We start from the raw sequence: 13,620 nt of genomic DNA, 5'->3' as shown, positions 1-13,620 counted from the left end.
ACACTGACTGAAGCAAAAGCGCCCGACGCAGCAAAATTCATACTTGGCGATTTCAATCTTTGTAGTCTGGCTGAGACCCTGCCTGCTTACCATCAATATGTGTCATGTTCTACATGCGAGAAAGCATGTTTAGATCTGTGCTACGGCAACCTGGAGAAAGCCTATTATGCAAGGGCTCTACCAGGGCTTGGTAGGTCAGACCACAACATGATGCATCTAATACCAACATATCAGCCTTTGCTGCATCGAGAAAAGGTGAGAAAAAAAGAAGTAAAGTGCTGGTCAGCTGAAGCTTCCGACACTCTGAGAGTCTGCCTAGACTGCACCGACTGGGAGCTTTTAATAAACTCGTCAACAGACATCAGTGACGCTGCGCTCGTAGTCACAGGATACATTAACTTCTGCGAGGATCTAATCATTCCCAAAAAGACAGTGAAACTTTACCCCAACAACAAACCGTGGGTCACCCCTGAACTCAAAGAACTGCTAAACCAAAAAAAGAGGTTATTTAAATCTGGGGGTTCAAAAGAGGACATGAAACTTTTACAGAAAAACATTAAAAGAAAAATACTGGACTGTAAAACTGTTTACAAAAATAAGATTCAGTCACTTTTTAATAGTGATTCTCGGAAGGCCTGGCAGGGACTACAAATAATGACTGGATATAAACCTAAAATGCATAACCTGACTGTTTCAAATGATATTATTTTTGCGGAAGAACTTAACTCATTTTATTGCAGATTTGATAGTACTGACTATACAGCTCAGCAGACCCTGGCAATGGATGCAGTCAATGCTATGCAAGCCAGTGACATTACAATCACCATTGATGAGGTTAAAGAACAATTTTTACGTATTAATACCAATAAATCTCAAGGTCCAGATGGCATTAGCTGTAAAGTTTTGCGTACATGTGCCAACTCGCTTGCCCCTCCCTTTCAAGTGTTGTTTCAACGTTCTGTAGACACTGGTTTAATACCTGACCAGTGGAAGCAGTCTCTGATCGTACCAGTGCCTAAAAACAACAGGCCCAAAGAGATGAATGATTTAAGACCTGTTGCATTAACATCAGCTCCCATGAAATGCCTGGAGAAGATTGTGCTGAAACATCTGCTTACTGATGTAGCACCATCACTGGATCCATACCAGTGTGCGTACCAGCCAAAGCGTAGTGTGGAGGATGCACTACTGACAATGACAACCAGTATATACGAGCATCTTGAAGCACCTCAGAGTTTTGTAAAGATTGTTTTTATTGATTTCAGCAGTGCATTCAACACCATACAACCCCACCTGCTGGTACGTAAGCTGGTAGATCTAGGCGTTAATCCAAGGCTCATCATGTGGATCAACAATTTTTTTCTAAAGCGAACCCAACAGGTCAGGTTTAATCAGACTATCTCTTCCATGAGGTACATCAATACTGGTGCACCGCAGGGCTGTGTGTTGTCCCCTATACTTTATACACTTTACACCAATGAGTGCCGCGCTTTTGACACCAGACACTCTTATTTTAAGTATGCGGATGACACTGCCCTGGTAGGATTTTTAACAACAGGGAGTGCATCAATGGCCAGCTTTGAGGAGGAAGTGGGGAGCTTCATAAGCTGGTGCTTTGAAAACCATCTTACTGTAAATGCAACCAAAACTAAAGAAATGGTTATTGATTTTAGACGTAATACAGAAGAAGTACCCCACACAGTCGTCAATAACACATCCATTGAAAGAGTTAACACCTACAAATATTTAGGGATTGAACTTGATGATCAGTTGAAGTTTGACAAATGTGCCACTTCTAAGGTAAAAAAAGCTCCAACAGAGAATGTTTTTCTTAAGGAAGTTACGAAGTTTTAATGTTGATAGATGTATTTTACAGTTGTTTTATAGGTCTGTGCTTCAGAGTGTCTTGTCCTTTGAACTGATCTGTGTCTTTGGCAATATGTGTAAACATGATCAGGATAAATTACAACGCATTATTAAGAATGCCAGTGGGATAATTGGGTGTAATCAAGTATCAGCTGTCCAGCTATACAAAGACATTATACTATATAAAGCTGAGAGTATTCTCAGGGATCCAACCCATCCCCTATACAATAGATTCCAGCCAAGCCAACATGGCAAGGGGAGACTGCTGCAAAGGAAAATAAGAACTACCAGGTTCAGTAAGTCATTTGTCCCCATTGCAATCAGGATTTTAAATGAAGGGCAAAGAACTTGACAGTACTGTGTGTGTGTGTTAGGGGGGGATGTGAAAGACCAGCATGTATCAATTGGATTGCTGATGTGTGGGGTGGGGTATTTATTATTTGTTTTATGTTTTAAATCTTGTCTACCTCTGTGTATGCACTGACCACTTGAATTTCCCCTTGTGGGATAATAAAGTTAACTTTTAACTTTAACTATATAATAAAAAAAAAAATCACACGCTAGCTTGAAGATATGAAGTTTATCTTCTTGTGTTGAAAAACTCACATTTTTTTATGCAAAATACATCATGGATCTGAGTGACACATTTCCCGATATTTCACTCTGATGACGTCATTCCCAGTATTTTCCCACTGACTAGACAGGTGTTGTCAAAATGGCGAACTGGTTCAAAATTAAAATTCTTTTGATTAACTTGCATATTTTTTGTGGATGTGTCCATAGAATAAAAAAAAATTACACGGTGGTGCAAAGTTATGAAGTTTATCTTCTCATGTTGAAAAATATTTTCACTTGTTTGTTGCTCTCATGAAATATATTCACCACTCGAAGATAAACTTCATATTTTCACTCCACCATGTAATATCCTCTATATATCACTCTCTCTCTCACACACACACACACACACACACAAACATGGACTGGGCAGGTTTGGTTTAGCAGTCTTCATTTTTTTTCCATCTGTATTAACATTTCCACAGAAGGTTTTGTTTTTCAGCTTTTGAGGGAAAATTGAATTGGGGGTTTGGGGGGCATGGGATTTATGTTTTGAGAAAGCAGCCCAAGTCTCCAGGGCTCATCAAAGCAATGAAAATATGTTGTGTGCTATGAATCAATGCATGAAGCTCTGATTTGTCAAGCTTAGTAAGTTTTATAACAGATATTTTCCTTACAATGTCAGACTGTTGTGATTATTTAAGCTATGGCAACCCCAAAGACAACATAACCAGAATACCATATGAGGTATTTATGCACAGAAATTAATTATTCATGTGCTCTGAATTCTGTATCAGTACAAACTGGCCTTTACCCTTTTATTTATCTTCTATTAAAACTCAGTCTTGACTGCTCTTTGCCTTCATGGAAACTCTGGCCCTTCTCTCCAGGATAAAGACAGACTGAAAAGAATGTGAAGGGAGAGAACAGTCTGTTCAGATTTCAGTTTCTTCTTTTGTGATATTGGACTTAACCCCAGGCACCGGCAGAGTTGTGACAGACAGAAATGTCTTGCAGCAGGGCCGTGCAAAGACCTTTGGAGGGGCAGGGGCTCAACATTCAAAAAAGGGCACTTGGAACAAATTTTTCACACAAGTTAACTTTATTCAAAACTAAATTTCAATTGCAACTGAACATTCTGTGTCTTGATAGAATATGTTGTGGACGTCGTCATTCAGCCTTAAGTTTTCGAAGCTGCTAGAATATGTTATTAATGCCGTCGTTCAAACTAAAGTTTCCGAATCTGCCACGTTAATGAAATGGATGGAGCAAACGGTTTAAATATAGCCGAGGCGGCTTCATTAAATGATAAACAACCCTACGCATTTACTGTTGTGTTCTAAGCTGCACAATATTGCATGTTCAGATAAGAAATGAAAGGAGACTTTCAGTGTGACCTTACCATGCCGTTCCTCGCACTGTCTCCCACTGTCAACCGCCTGCATGCACTTTCTGCACGGAGGTTCACTGAATGCATGACGTCACGGATTGATGCCCGCATTTACATAGAAAAACGTTATTTTATAAATCTATAATTTCATATATTATTGTCAAATTGTAGAGAATATTGATGTTGGAGCTAACTTATCTTTTACAAATATTAAAGAAAAAAAAAACAGTCCCTATGAAAAGGGCACTTTGGACAGCAAACAGAAAAGGGGAAGGGGCTAGAGCACCTGTAGCACCGGTTCATTGCACGTGGGTGTCTTGCAGCTTCCAACATCAACCTGTCACCAAATCAAGGCCAGCAAATTAAAGGATTATGGTACAGGATGAAAAAGTTATAATCCTTTGGGCTTTTAATTTCTCAAGAATATGATTCTTTAGGACAGTTATTACATATTTTTTCTCTGTAGATTTTCTGACCGTATTATCAAAACAGTGAAAACAGTATTCATAAAAATGCTGTAGCATTCTATCTGTTTAGTAATTGCAACCCAGTTTCATAGTGTTCAAGTGAATTTATTAATTGAGCGGGAGTAGAAGAACGGTTAAAGAAGAGAGGATGAGCTCTGTAAGGTTAAACAAACCCCATGAGACTGCTTAGTTTGTTGTTTAATTGTCATCTCCCAGGAGACTATATGATTTACTCACCACGCCCTGACTTAATTTCCCCTTTTTTTTCCCCCTCCCTAATGTGTAATGCTGCATATTTTTTAACCTCTGAGCCTAACTGTTAGACACTTAAAACTGTTAGACAGTTAAAATCTCCGTTTCCTGGAGATTTTAGAGATCAGATTTGTCTGCTATAGTGTGTTGAGAACAGTTTTTACATCACCTTTTGAACATCTGGTTGCAGTTCACTGCCACTCGTCTGTATTTTTTGGCTTTCTATAGGGTGTGAGTCAAACTCTAGACCCACAATAGACTGATTCACCCCAGAAAAACTGCAGAGTATGTATTCCGCCAGTATGTACGTACTGCCTGTATGTTGGAGGCAAATGGATAAAGGCTTCTATTGATGATGTGTTGCAGGCCTGTAAGGGTTAACTGCATTACCCTGTACCCCCTCCTTACAAAATGTGTGGAATGTTCCCCTTTCCTGTGGGACACCGGGTTTGTGAATGGGAGGGGTTTGTGTGTATCTGTGCGCGCGCGTGTGTGTGTGCTCATGGTTATGGAAGAAGGAGAACCGAAAAAGAGCCAATTCAGACAGGAAGTCCACCCAGCCAGCTCCCACATATAGACTGATGGAAAAGAATGGCGAGTGCCTGAGCTCCATGTGGTCCTCACTTTCTGCCTTGTAATGTCCTACACACTCATGCGGTGTCAATGTGTCCATGTGAATGTATTCATATCTTAAGCTAAAAATATTCCTTTCCATACATGTGGGTTATGTAAATGTATAATGCAGTTTTTTAGAGACTCTGGAGTTTTCAGTGGAGGAACTACACAGTATGAAATGATGCAGGGTTCAATACAACAATCATAACCCAAATATAACAAATTATGAACTGTATTAAGCTGTTTTTAGTTAAATTAAATGAAAATGTCATTTTTATATCCACTTAAGCTGTGTATTGGCATGAACAATCAATGTCGTCTGTCAAATCCCTTGCCAAAGCTTCTTTCTCAAAGACGGGCGTAGTTGTAATGCAAGGCATGTATATGATATGACATGTGACCTGTAATTCTGTGTGCTACTTCAGGTCGGAAGCTCAGGGGGAAAGCATTCTACTATGTCTCTGGGAAGGTGTTTTGTGAAGAGGATTTTCTGGTAAGCCGTCTCCTTAAAACATCTCTTTAGTTTTACAGAGATATACAGTAACCTCCTAGCATGTTTAAATTAACATTTGTGAGTATTCAGACATTTAAAAAAAAAAAAAACTTACTGAATTTGCTTGTAACCCACCAGGCACTTTTTAGCAACGTTAAGTGTTTTGCTGGTTCTGGAAGAGGGAGCTTTGAGTACTGTTAGAAGTCAGAAGGGAAAAATGAGTAAGTGATTTGCAAAAGTGCGGTGGCTGGCTATTCAAAATAGTGTGGCTTATTCCAACTTGAATAAACTCAGCTTGTTATGTTTATGTCTTCATACTAAATCTTAATTAAATGGGTGCTTGTGGGTGTTGAAGACATTATGAAAACAAAATTCCTTTCTGTATGTTTGTTCAAGAATAGCTGTTCTTTATTCTGTGTTTAAATAGTGGGATACACGCTTTGGTGTTCTGTCCAATAAACCAAATAACAATTATCTCCAATATAATCTTCAACTTTATAGTTCTTCTGATTAGCCTACAGGTTATTTTTCTTATATTGGAGCTCCAGTCAAAATATTTAATTACAGTTAAATCTTCACTCCTGATGCTATGTAACTGTGTTGTAATGTAACCATGGGAGCAAACATAAATGTTATTAGGCACAGCCTATATTTAAGATCTGCTACTGCCTTTGATGACATAGTGGTAAATAAGACAGAGGAAGGGTTATGTAGAAAAAAATAATTTAAAGGTTTCTGTACATGACGGTGTATTAAATTTAACAGTCAAGAACAGAACAGCAATACTGTACTCTCAACAACAGCTGTAAAATGGTAGCCCTCAGACTCTTGCAGGTGCCACATACACGTGTCCTATTGTGTATATAAATGTCTGTAAGTCTTAGATTTAGCAGTATATCTGTTCTGACTTCAGATATGTACCTAATTTTTCCACAATCAATGATCAGATCAGCGTGTTTTATTTGATTTTTTTTTAATATCTCTTCTTGGATGTAAGTGAAGTCTCATTACTTTCCTGTGGACTGATGTAAATTATGATCTTAAATATGGCAGCTATGGGAAATGGGTCACGTGACTGAAACTGAGCAATTGAGGTGTAGCTGAAGGGAGTTTAAATTTAGTTATTTTAAACTAATTTTGTTTGCATTTTTTTTTAATATCAGTCATTTATGAGCAAACAAAACATGCAAAGCCCTTGTATTTGAAATACTATTAAGTAGTCATCGTGGTATAAGAAAGATGGCTGAAACAGTTAACATTGTGGTGTTCTTTGTCAGTGTCTCATCGGCTATTTTCTGAAATAAGGATATATTTCTCTTAACCCTGTTCTCGCTTTTCTGAACACACAGTACTCTGGCTTTCAGCAGTCAGCTGACAAATGCAGTGTATGTGGCCACCTGATCATGGACATGGTGAGTGTAGCACTGCTGATCAGTGATTTAGTATTTTTGTGAATGAAAACTGCGTATAGGATCAAACAGGAGGGAGAGATCTGCTTTTCTGGGAGGTTTTAAAAACAGTACTATAGCGGTCAATTTACATGCATGTTTTGCTTCCAGTTACTTTTTTGTTATAGTTTTTGTCTTGTTTACAGTTGCTTGTGCTATCACCATGCTATCTGATATCTATATATAGAAAACAGATGAGAGGATAACATCATATTAGTAATTTTCTCTATTCACAAATACGTTTGCATTACATTCATGTTGAGGTATACACATTTCCCAAAGCCATCTTGAGAAACAGTAATGATAATGGTTAAAGTGTAAGCACAAAGGTAAGTGTTAGTGTCTACAGATGTTGACTCTAATCAGGCTATTGAAAATATGGGGAAAAATTCCCTTCTGACATTAGCAGTATACTGTTGTGTTCAGTAAAGCCTAATATTTACATACAGTGTTGTAATGTGCATAAACAGTGTTTGGTTATGGGTATAAATGAGGTTAAACTCAGACAACTGTATGCTGATTCAGCTGTAGACACTGATGTATCTACTTTGTGAATGCTTGAGTCTTGCTAAGTGTGTGTGTTTATAGATCAGTAACACGGTGCTCATCCGCAGATCCTGCAGGCACTGGGCAAGTCCTACCATCCAGGCTGTTTCCGCTGCGTCATCTGTAATGAGAGCCTGGATGGAGTGCCTTTCACTGTGGACACCGAGAACAAGATCTACTGTGTTAAAGACTACCACAGGTGTGTGTGTGTGTGTGTGTGTGTGTGTGTGTGTGTGTGTGTGTGTGTGTGTGTGTGAGAGACTAAAGATCAAAGATGCATGAAGTGCAAGAAGGCATTGTACGTTTCAGCTGTGACTACAATGACACATTTTGTGCTTAACCACCAGTGTTCTCAGTTGTTCCTACTCGCTTCTTCTATCCACATAAAAACAGCAGCTCATGAATTCTCTTTTATGCCCACAAGTTCTTATCAGCAGGAAGTGTTTGAGCAGCCCATTTCTGTTGAGTGCCAGTCCAAACATTCATTTTGGCTATTCAAGTAGAGCTATGTAATAGTGTTGTAGTACTCGAGACCGGTCTCAGGACCACTTTTTGAAGGTCTTGGTCTCATCTCGGAATCGACTGCATTTTTACTCTGCCTTGTCTTGGTCTCAGACGTGGAGGACTCTGGATTTTATTTCAAGACAAGTCAAGACCACAACTGCGGGGATTTCACTAAATCACCTGTGCTTTGTCCAAGTTATTTGTTAACATCGTTACTGAGATTGGATGTAAAATTTCCTGTTTCAGATGTGACCAGTAACGTGACTCATTGCTAATTAGAAATTTTCTTCCTGTTAGCAGCTGTCACCCCTCCCCACCCTCCTTGACACACACTGATCTGGTTCTGGTCTTGACTCGGTCTCGCCCTATCTTGGTCTTGACTTGATCTCAACCCCTCAAAGTCTTGGCCTTGTCTTCATCCCGATCCACTTTGGCCTTGGTCATGACTTGGTCTCGGTTTAGCTGGTCTTGACTACAACACTATTATGCAGTTTACAGAGTGAGGGTTGAGTTAGAGTCTATTCAGCTGTCTCACATTCTTCCCTGTTCAACCTGGTGTGTGTGTCTATCCCCTAAATATTTGGTTAAATGTGATTCACATGATATTACAGTGTTTGCGATTGTGAAGGAGCGAGTTTTTTGGAGGAACAAAAAAACACCACTGGCCCTCATTCATTAAAATTGTACAGAAATGAATACGGTTTTGAGTGCATGAATAAAATACAAACAAACCCACACCTGCTTCATGAAACGACATGAAAATACAACATTAAATGGTGAATCAGCTTCAGCTGCTGGAGCACAAGCTGGCATCCATTAATTCTGTGTTTACATGACATATGCATATGATATGCCCCAATTTACCATCATAAACAGTTTGTTTTCATGAAATATGCCCCAGTATGTGCAGGTGTTGTGATAGTGAGCTAATAAAAGAAAAGTGTTTAGTAAGATATCTAAGATGTGAGGCAGATCAAAGGAAAGAAAAAGCTGTCCATGATCTGAGAAGACGTAAACCATCAGTCGTTGTGTCTAAACAACAGTTTCCATGTGTGCATTTCAATAAAAATGACTGGAATGGTGTGATTTAAATATCCTTTGTCATGGTAAAACTGCAGACAATCAGATGGTGGCCACATGCAGGAAAAATCAAGAAATGGAATAAACCTGGATTTGTTCTCAACTCTTTTTTTTTTTTTTAAATAAGTAATTCATAAGGCAGCAGAGACAGGAACACATGTGCAGCTTGGCCCAACACCTTTCTTTGCTTCCCCTCCCGGTCTTATTTTCCATCTCTGTCCTTAGGCCTGGACCACCATATCCTTTTTTCCCTCTGAATAGTTTCATAAAAGAATTTTGATGAACATTAAAGAGGTTGTGTCACTTATTTTGGTCATCTGTCTTTGTGGCTGAAATATTTTTAGGGTTCTTGCTCCTAAGTGTGCAGCATGCAGTCAGCCAATCCTGCCTTCTGAGGTAAGCCTCCAGACTTCACACCATTGAACACAGTCAGTATTTTCCTTTTTGCAGAGCTACAGTGGACCAGTTATCCTTAGCTGTAAACACAGAATTTTCCACAGTAGTGTGGAATCTGTGGTTCCAAGCTCTGAGACGGTGTAAATGTTTGTCTTCAGAGAAAATGGACTTTGGTGTGTATAATCATTCATCTGTGTTGCACTGCCCTTCTTCCACAAGCCACATATTAGCACTGCTTTAGAAAAATGGAATTTCACAAGACCTCCTGTAGGTGTGCTTTATAGCTCCAGAGCATTAGAATGGTTTAAGTGCCTATGTAATTTTATACCTTACTGATCAAAGCTAGTGCGGGACTGGAGCAGTATAAGTTCTCTTCGTGTCTATAGATGTTCTGGAGTCAGACTGATCTCTAAAGGGTAAGAAATGCCACTGTGTCTTAGGCTGGGTTTATGCCTGTAATGCATTCTCATATGTAGGACAGCCACCGCGTAAATCCTGAGTTCATTCTGCATGTCATTTATGAATGAATATATTGAAAGTGCACCAGTGCTCAAAATATTCATTTGCATACATAATGTACATTATTGTTTTGATGGTTAAGGCAGCCCTGCTGTCACAGGGGAAGTTGTCCTGTACCCACGTACCATACGAGTGGAGGCCCATGGAATCTTATGATGCAGAATAGGTTTGTTTGATCAAAATATTTTAGTTAAAAACACAGGCTTTGTCCCAGACAAATTGGTTCTGAGGTTCTGAATGGTGATTTCTAATGCTGGAAAATTAAACATTAAATTAGCAAAAGTAATGCCATACTTTGTACAATGTACACTTTGTTTAGAAATAATACTGCAGCATTCTACTTATGTGCAATAAATAAGGATTTGAGTGTTAACTAGATAAATGCATGACTAAAGACTCGAGACTTGACTTGGACTTGCAAAAAAAAAAAAGTGATTGAACATCTCTTCTATTCACACTTAACTCATTGGAATGCTGGCAAGGTACCAACCAAAAGCAATATACTTGAAACTATGTGCTATAATATTTATCAGTTCAAATCAAGTGTACCATTAATGCAGTTTCCTAAAATACCCACAAATAGCTTGAATTTGGATTGAGATTAGTTTGTGTTGGTGCACATAAAGTGTAAGGTCTGTAAATTATGTTCTTCATGCTTAGAGCTGTGATGCCATTTCCGTCTGCTTCCTCCCCCACCAGTCTCCACTTAGGACACATATAGCCTCTGAGGAATGTTGCCCAGGGGTAAGAGCTGATGGCAGGGGGCAGTTTATCTGCACTGAGCCAACCTGAATGGAATTTTACACTAACCTCCCCAGTGCTGAGTGCCATTGTAGTTTAATTTTGTCTGAGCAAATAAGAAATTGTTTGCCTGTGCATACAGTATGTAAGGGCAGATGCAGGGTTATAAATGAAAGTGATCTCGATAGAAAAATCTCTGATAAGGAAACAAAAAGAGGTGGCAGTCAAGTTTCTTATAAATCAATTTTCTCATGGTTGTAAGAAGGTACAGACTCCAGACAGAATAAACAATAGACAGATCGATAAATAGATAGATTTACTTTATTGATCCCAAGCTGGGAAATTATGTTACAGCAGCAAGTTATCAAACATGCGAAAAGAAAAAGACACACTGTACAACATAAAATAGAATTTTTAAAAAAATCACAAGAACAAGCCGGCTATACAATATATAGATAAAATAAAATATAATGATTAAAAATATATATGTATGTGCTTTGTACAGGTGCACTAATAGTGCTAAAAACAAGAATTGTGATTAAAGAAAATTTAAAACTGTGCAAAAGTGGCAGTTTTGAATGGAAAATAGATAAATAAAGAAATAAACGCATACATTTAAAAAAATAACAATGTTTTCCTTGACCCATCATCAGGGAACATTATGGATGTGATATGAATCTATAGACCCTTTTCAGTCACGTGACCTTCGTAAACGTGACCACCATTTTGGACATGTAGCGGACTTCGGCTCGAATTGGTTTGAATGCGAGGAAGGCGACAAACGGAGAACATACAAGAAAAAGGAGCGAGATGCAGAAAACACCTTCGCTATCCAGCGACGTAGGGCATTTACAGGGCGAGCAGAGGGAGAAATAACAACAGTAATGACACATTAGCAACGCCGTACAGAAATAACGGTTTATGGCACAGACCCTTTTGGTTCTTGCTCATCTAGCTGCTACAATGACTGCTTAGACTGCAACAATAATACCTAACACACATTTAAGTATCCGTCGTAAAGATGTGAAACTCGTCGAGTGACGAGTGTGTTCATTGATAAGCTAACACAATCTAAAAGTAGACATACCATCACACTGCCCTGGCGCTGTGTACAGTTTACCTTCTATGGTTTGTGCACTCACTATTTGCCATTACTTTCTCCAACCGTTGTTACAGATTACAGGGAACGGCCTGGATTTAAGAGACAAATACATGTTCCTCTTGTTTTGAACACTTATTTGTAGGCAGTGCTTAATTTGTAAAGTGGGAGGTCCCGGAGCGCAGAGGATGAGCGGCTCCGGTGCGGAAAAAAAGAGGGGGGAGGGGGCGCGGCGCGGCGCTGCGCTTCTGGGCATGTTTTGTAATAACACTGCAAATTAAGTTCATCTGCAGATATTTTGTGGATGTCGTTTCATGAGAGAAATCACCAACAAGACAGATATCAAAATCAGACATTAACACTAAATAAACTTGCTTTTTTTTATTTAATTATTTGGTTTTTTTTTGTTACATAGTCAAAAGAGGTGTCGGATCACCGGATCCAGTGTAAATAGCTGCCAGAGCCAACGCCCGAGGTTCCGGAGCGTGCTCCGGCTTGCTCCCCCTCAAATTAAGCACTGTTTGTAGGACACTGCCTCTGATCTGTCCTACAGTCTACCAACAGCAAAGGAACACAACGCTAGCTAATGTCGTTAGCTAATAGCTACTACAGAAGAACAAAGACGTTACAATGGGTTATTTTAGCCTATTTGGTTACACACTCGCCACCACAGAATGTTAACAGCAATGTAATGCCTTTTCTGGCTAATTTTATTCGTTTTACCTCCAACAAAGTGGTCACTGCACAAGCGCTGGTATGCCGAGGGCTGCCAATCTGTTAATGGACGCTATCCATCTTCTCCGTCGGGATCTGATAAAATGATAAACCTTGCCTTGTTTGTTGATGGTTACTACATCCAGGTGCACAACAATATAGTGGCATGATGGAAGTCTTGCTGAAAGTAAACACTTTCTTTGCTGCCGTTCCTCAATGCTGGCTGTGGTAAACTACTGGTAGTACATGTCCAAAATGGCGGCCGCATTTGTCGTGACGTCACGTGAAAAGGGTCCATATGCACGTCATGTTAATTAGCTGACATGTCCACATAGGCAATTATTTGTCCAAACAGTTTCATCATATCCATTTCACCACGTATCTGTACTTTCAGGGGTCTGATGAAACCATTCGAGTGGTATCTATGGATAAGGACTATCATGTAGAATGCTACCACTGTGAGGTGAGTGAAACGTCACTGAAAATCTTAGCATGCTGTATTACCTCTGGGAAAATAGCATAAGTACATCTTTGTAGCTTTATTAATTTATTTACAGAGATCTTTTAGGTCAGAATAATACATATTTATGTATATATTCCTCATACTAAATCAAGTGATTAGCTCATTATGGCACTGATGCAGGCAGTGCATTTGAAAAGCATTTGGTTTGTCTCATTCAGCCATGATAAGCACGGCTGAAGCACTCTCGAGCTGTGCTAAATTCTGATAGACAGCTAATGAGCAAAAGAACTCTCGCAATCAAAGTGAGCTCGCAGTGAAATATACTCATCAAGTCCCTTCACTTCAGTGGCAGAATTAAACATCATTCAAGAATCCTCAGTTATTCATCAATCAGTCCTTTTTTACTGTTGATTTGTGGAATTGACACAAAATGGCCTCCTTTTAGGAATCTTTAATTATACTTCTGCAGCTG

General features: G+C 39.2%; 1 protein-coding gene across 4 annotated transcripts in view; it reads left to right on the top strand.

Moving 5' to 3' along the window:
- The window catches only part of limd1a (LIM domains containing 1a), a 52,463-nt gene that overhangs the window by 28,875 nt on the left and 9,968 nt on the right, over positions 1-13,620 (top strand). Inside the window, exons 3-8 of one of the 4 annotated variants that reach the window (XM_060922313.1) lie at positions 5,571-5,638; positions 6,988-7,050; positions 7,675-7,831; positions 9,561-9,612; positions 10,214-10,297; positions 13,080-13,148. In XM_060922313.1, the coding sequence (XP_060778296.1) occupies positions 5,571-5,638; positions 6,988-7,050; positions 7,675-7,831; positions 9,561-9,612; positions 10,214-10,297; positions 13,080-13,131 (476 nt within the window). In that variant the 3' untranslated portion in view covers positions 13,132-13,148. Of the gene's footprint in view, positions 1-5,570; positions 5,639-6,987; positions 7,051-7,674; positions 7,832-9,560; positions 9,613-10,213; positions 10,298-13,079; positions 13,150-13,620 lie in introns of those variants that run through there. The other 3 variants (XM_060922314.1, XM_060922312.1, XM_060922315.1) reach the window with 3 other exon arrangements.

The sequence above is a fragment of the Neoarius graeffei genome, chromosome 5, assembly GCF_027579695.1.
Source record: "Neoarius graeffei isolate fNeoGra1 chromosome 5, fNeoGra1.pri, whole genome shotgun sequence".
Lineage (NCBI taxonomy): Eukaryota > Metazoa > Chordata > Actinopteri > Siluriformes > Ariidae > Neoarius > Neoarius graeffei.
The sequence above is the reverse complement of the archived record's forward strand: the minus strand, read 5'-3'. Positions and strand labels throughout refer to the sequence as shown.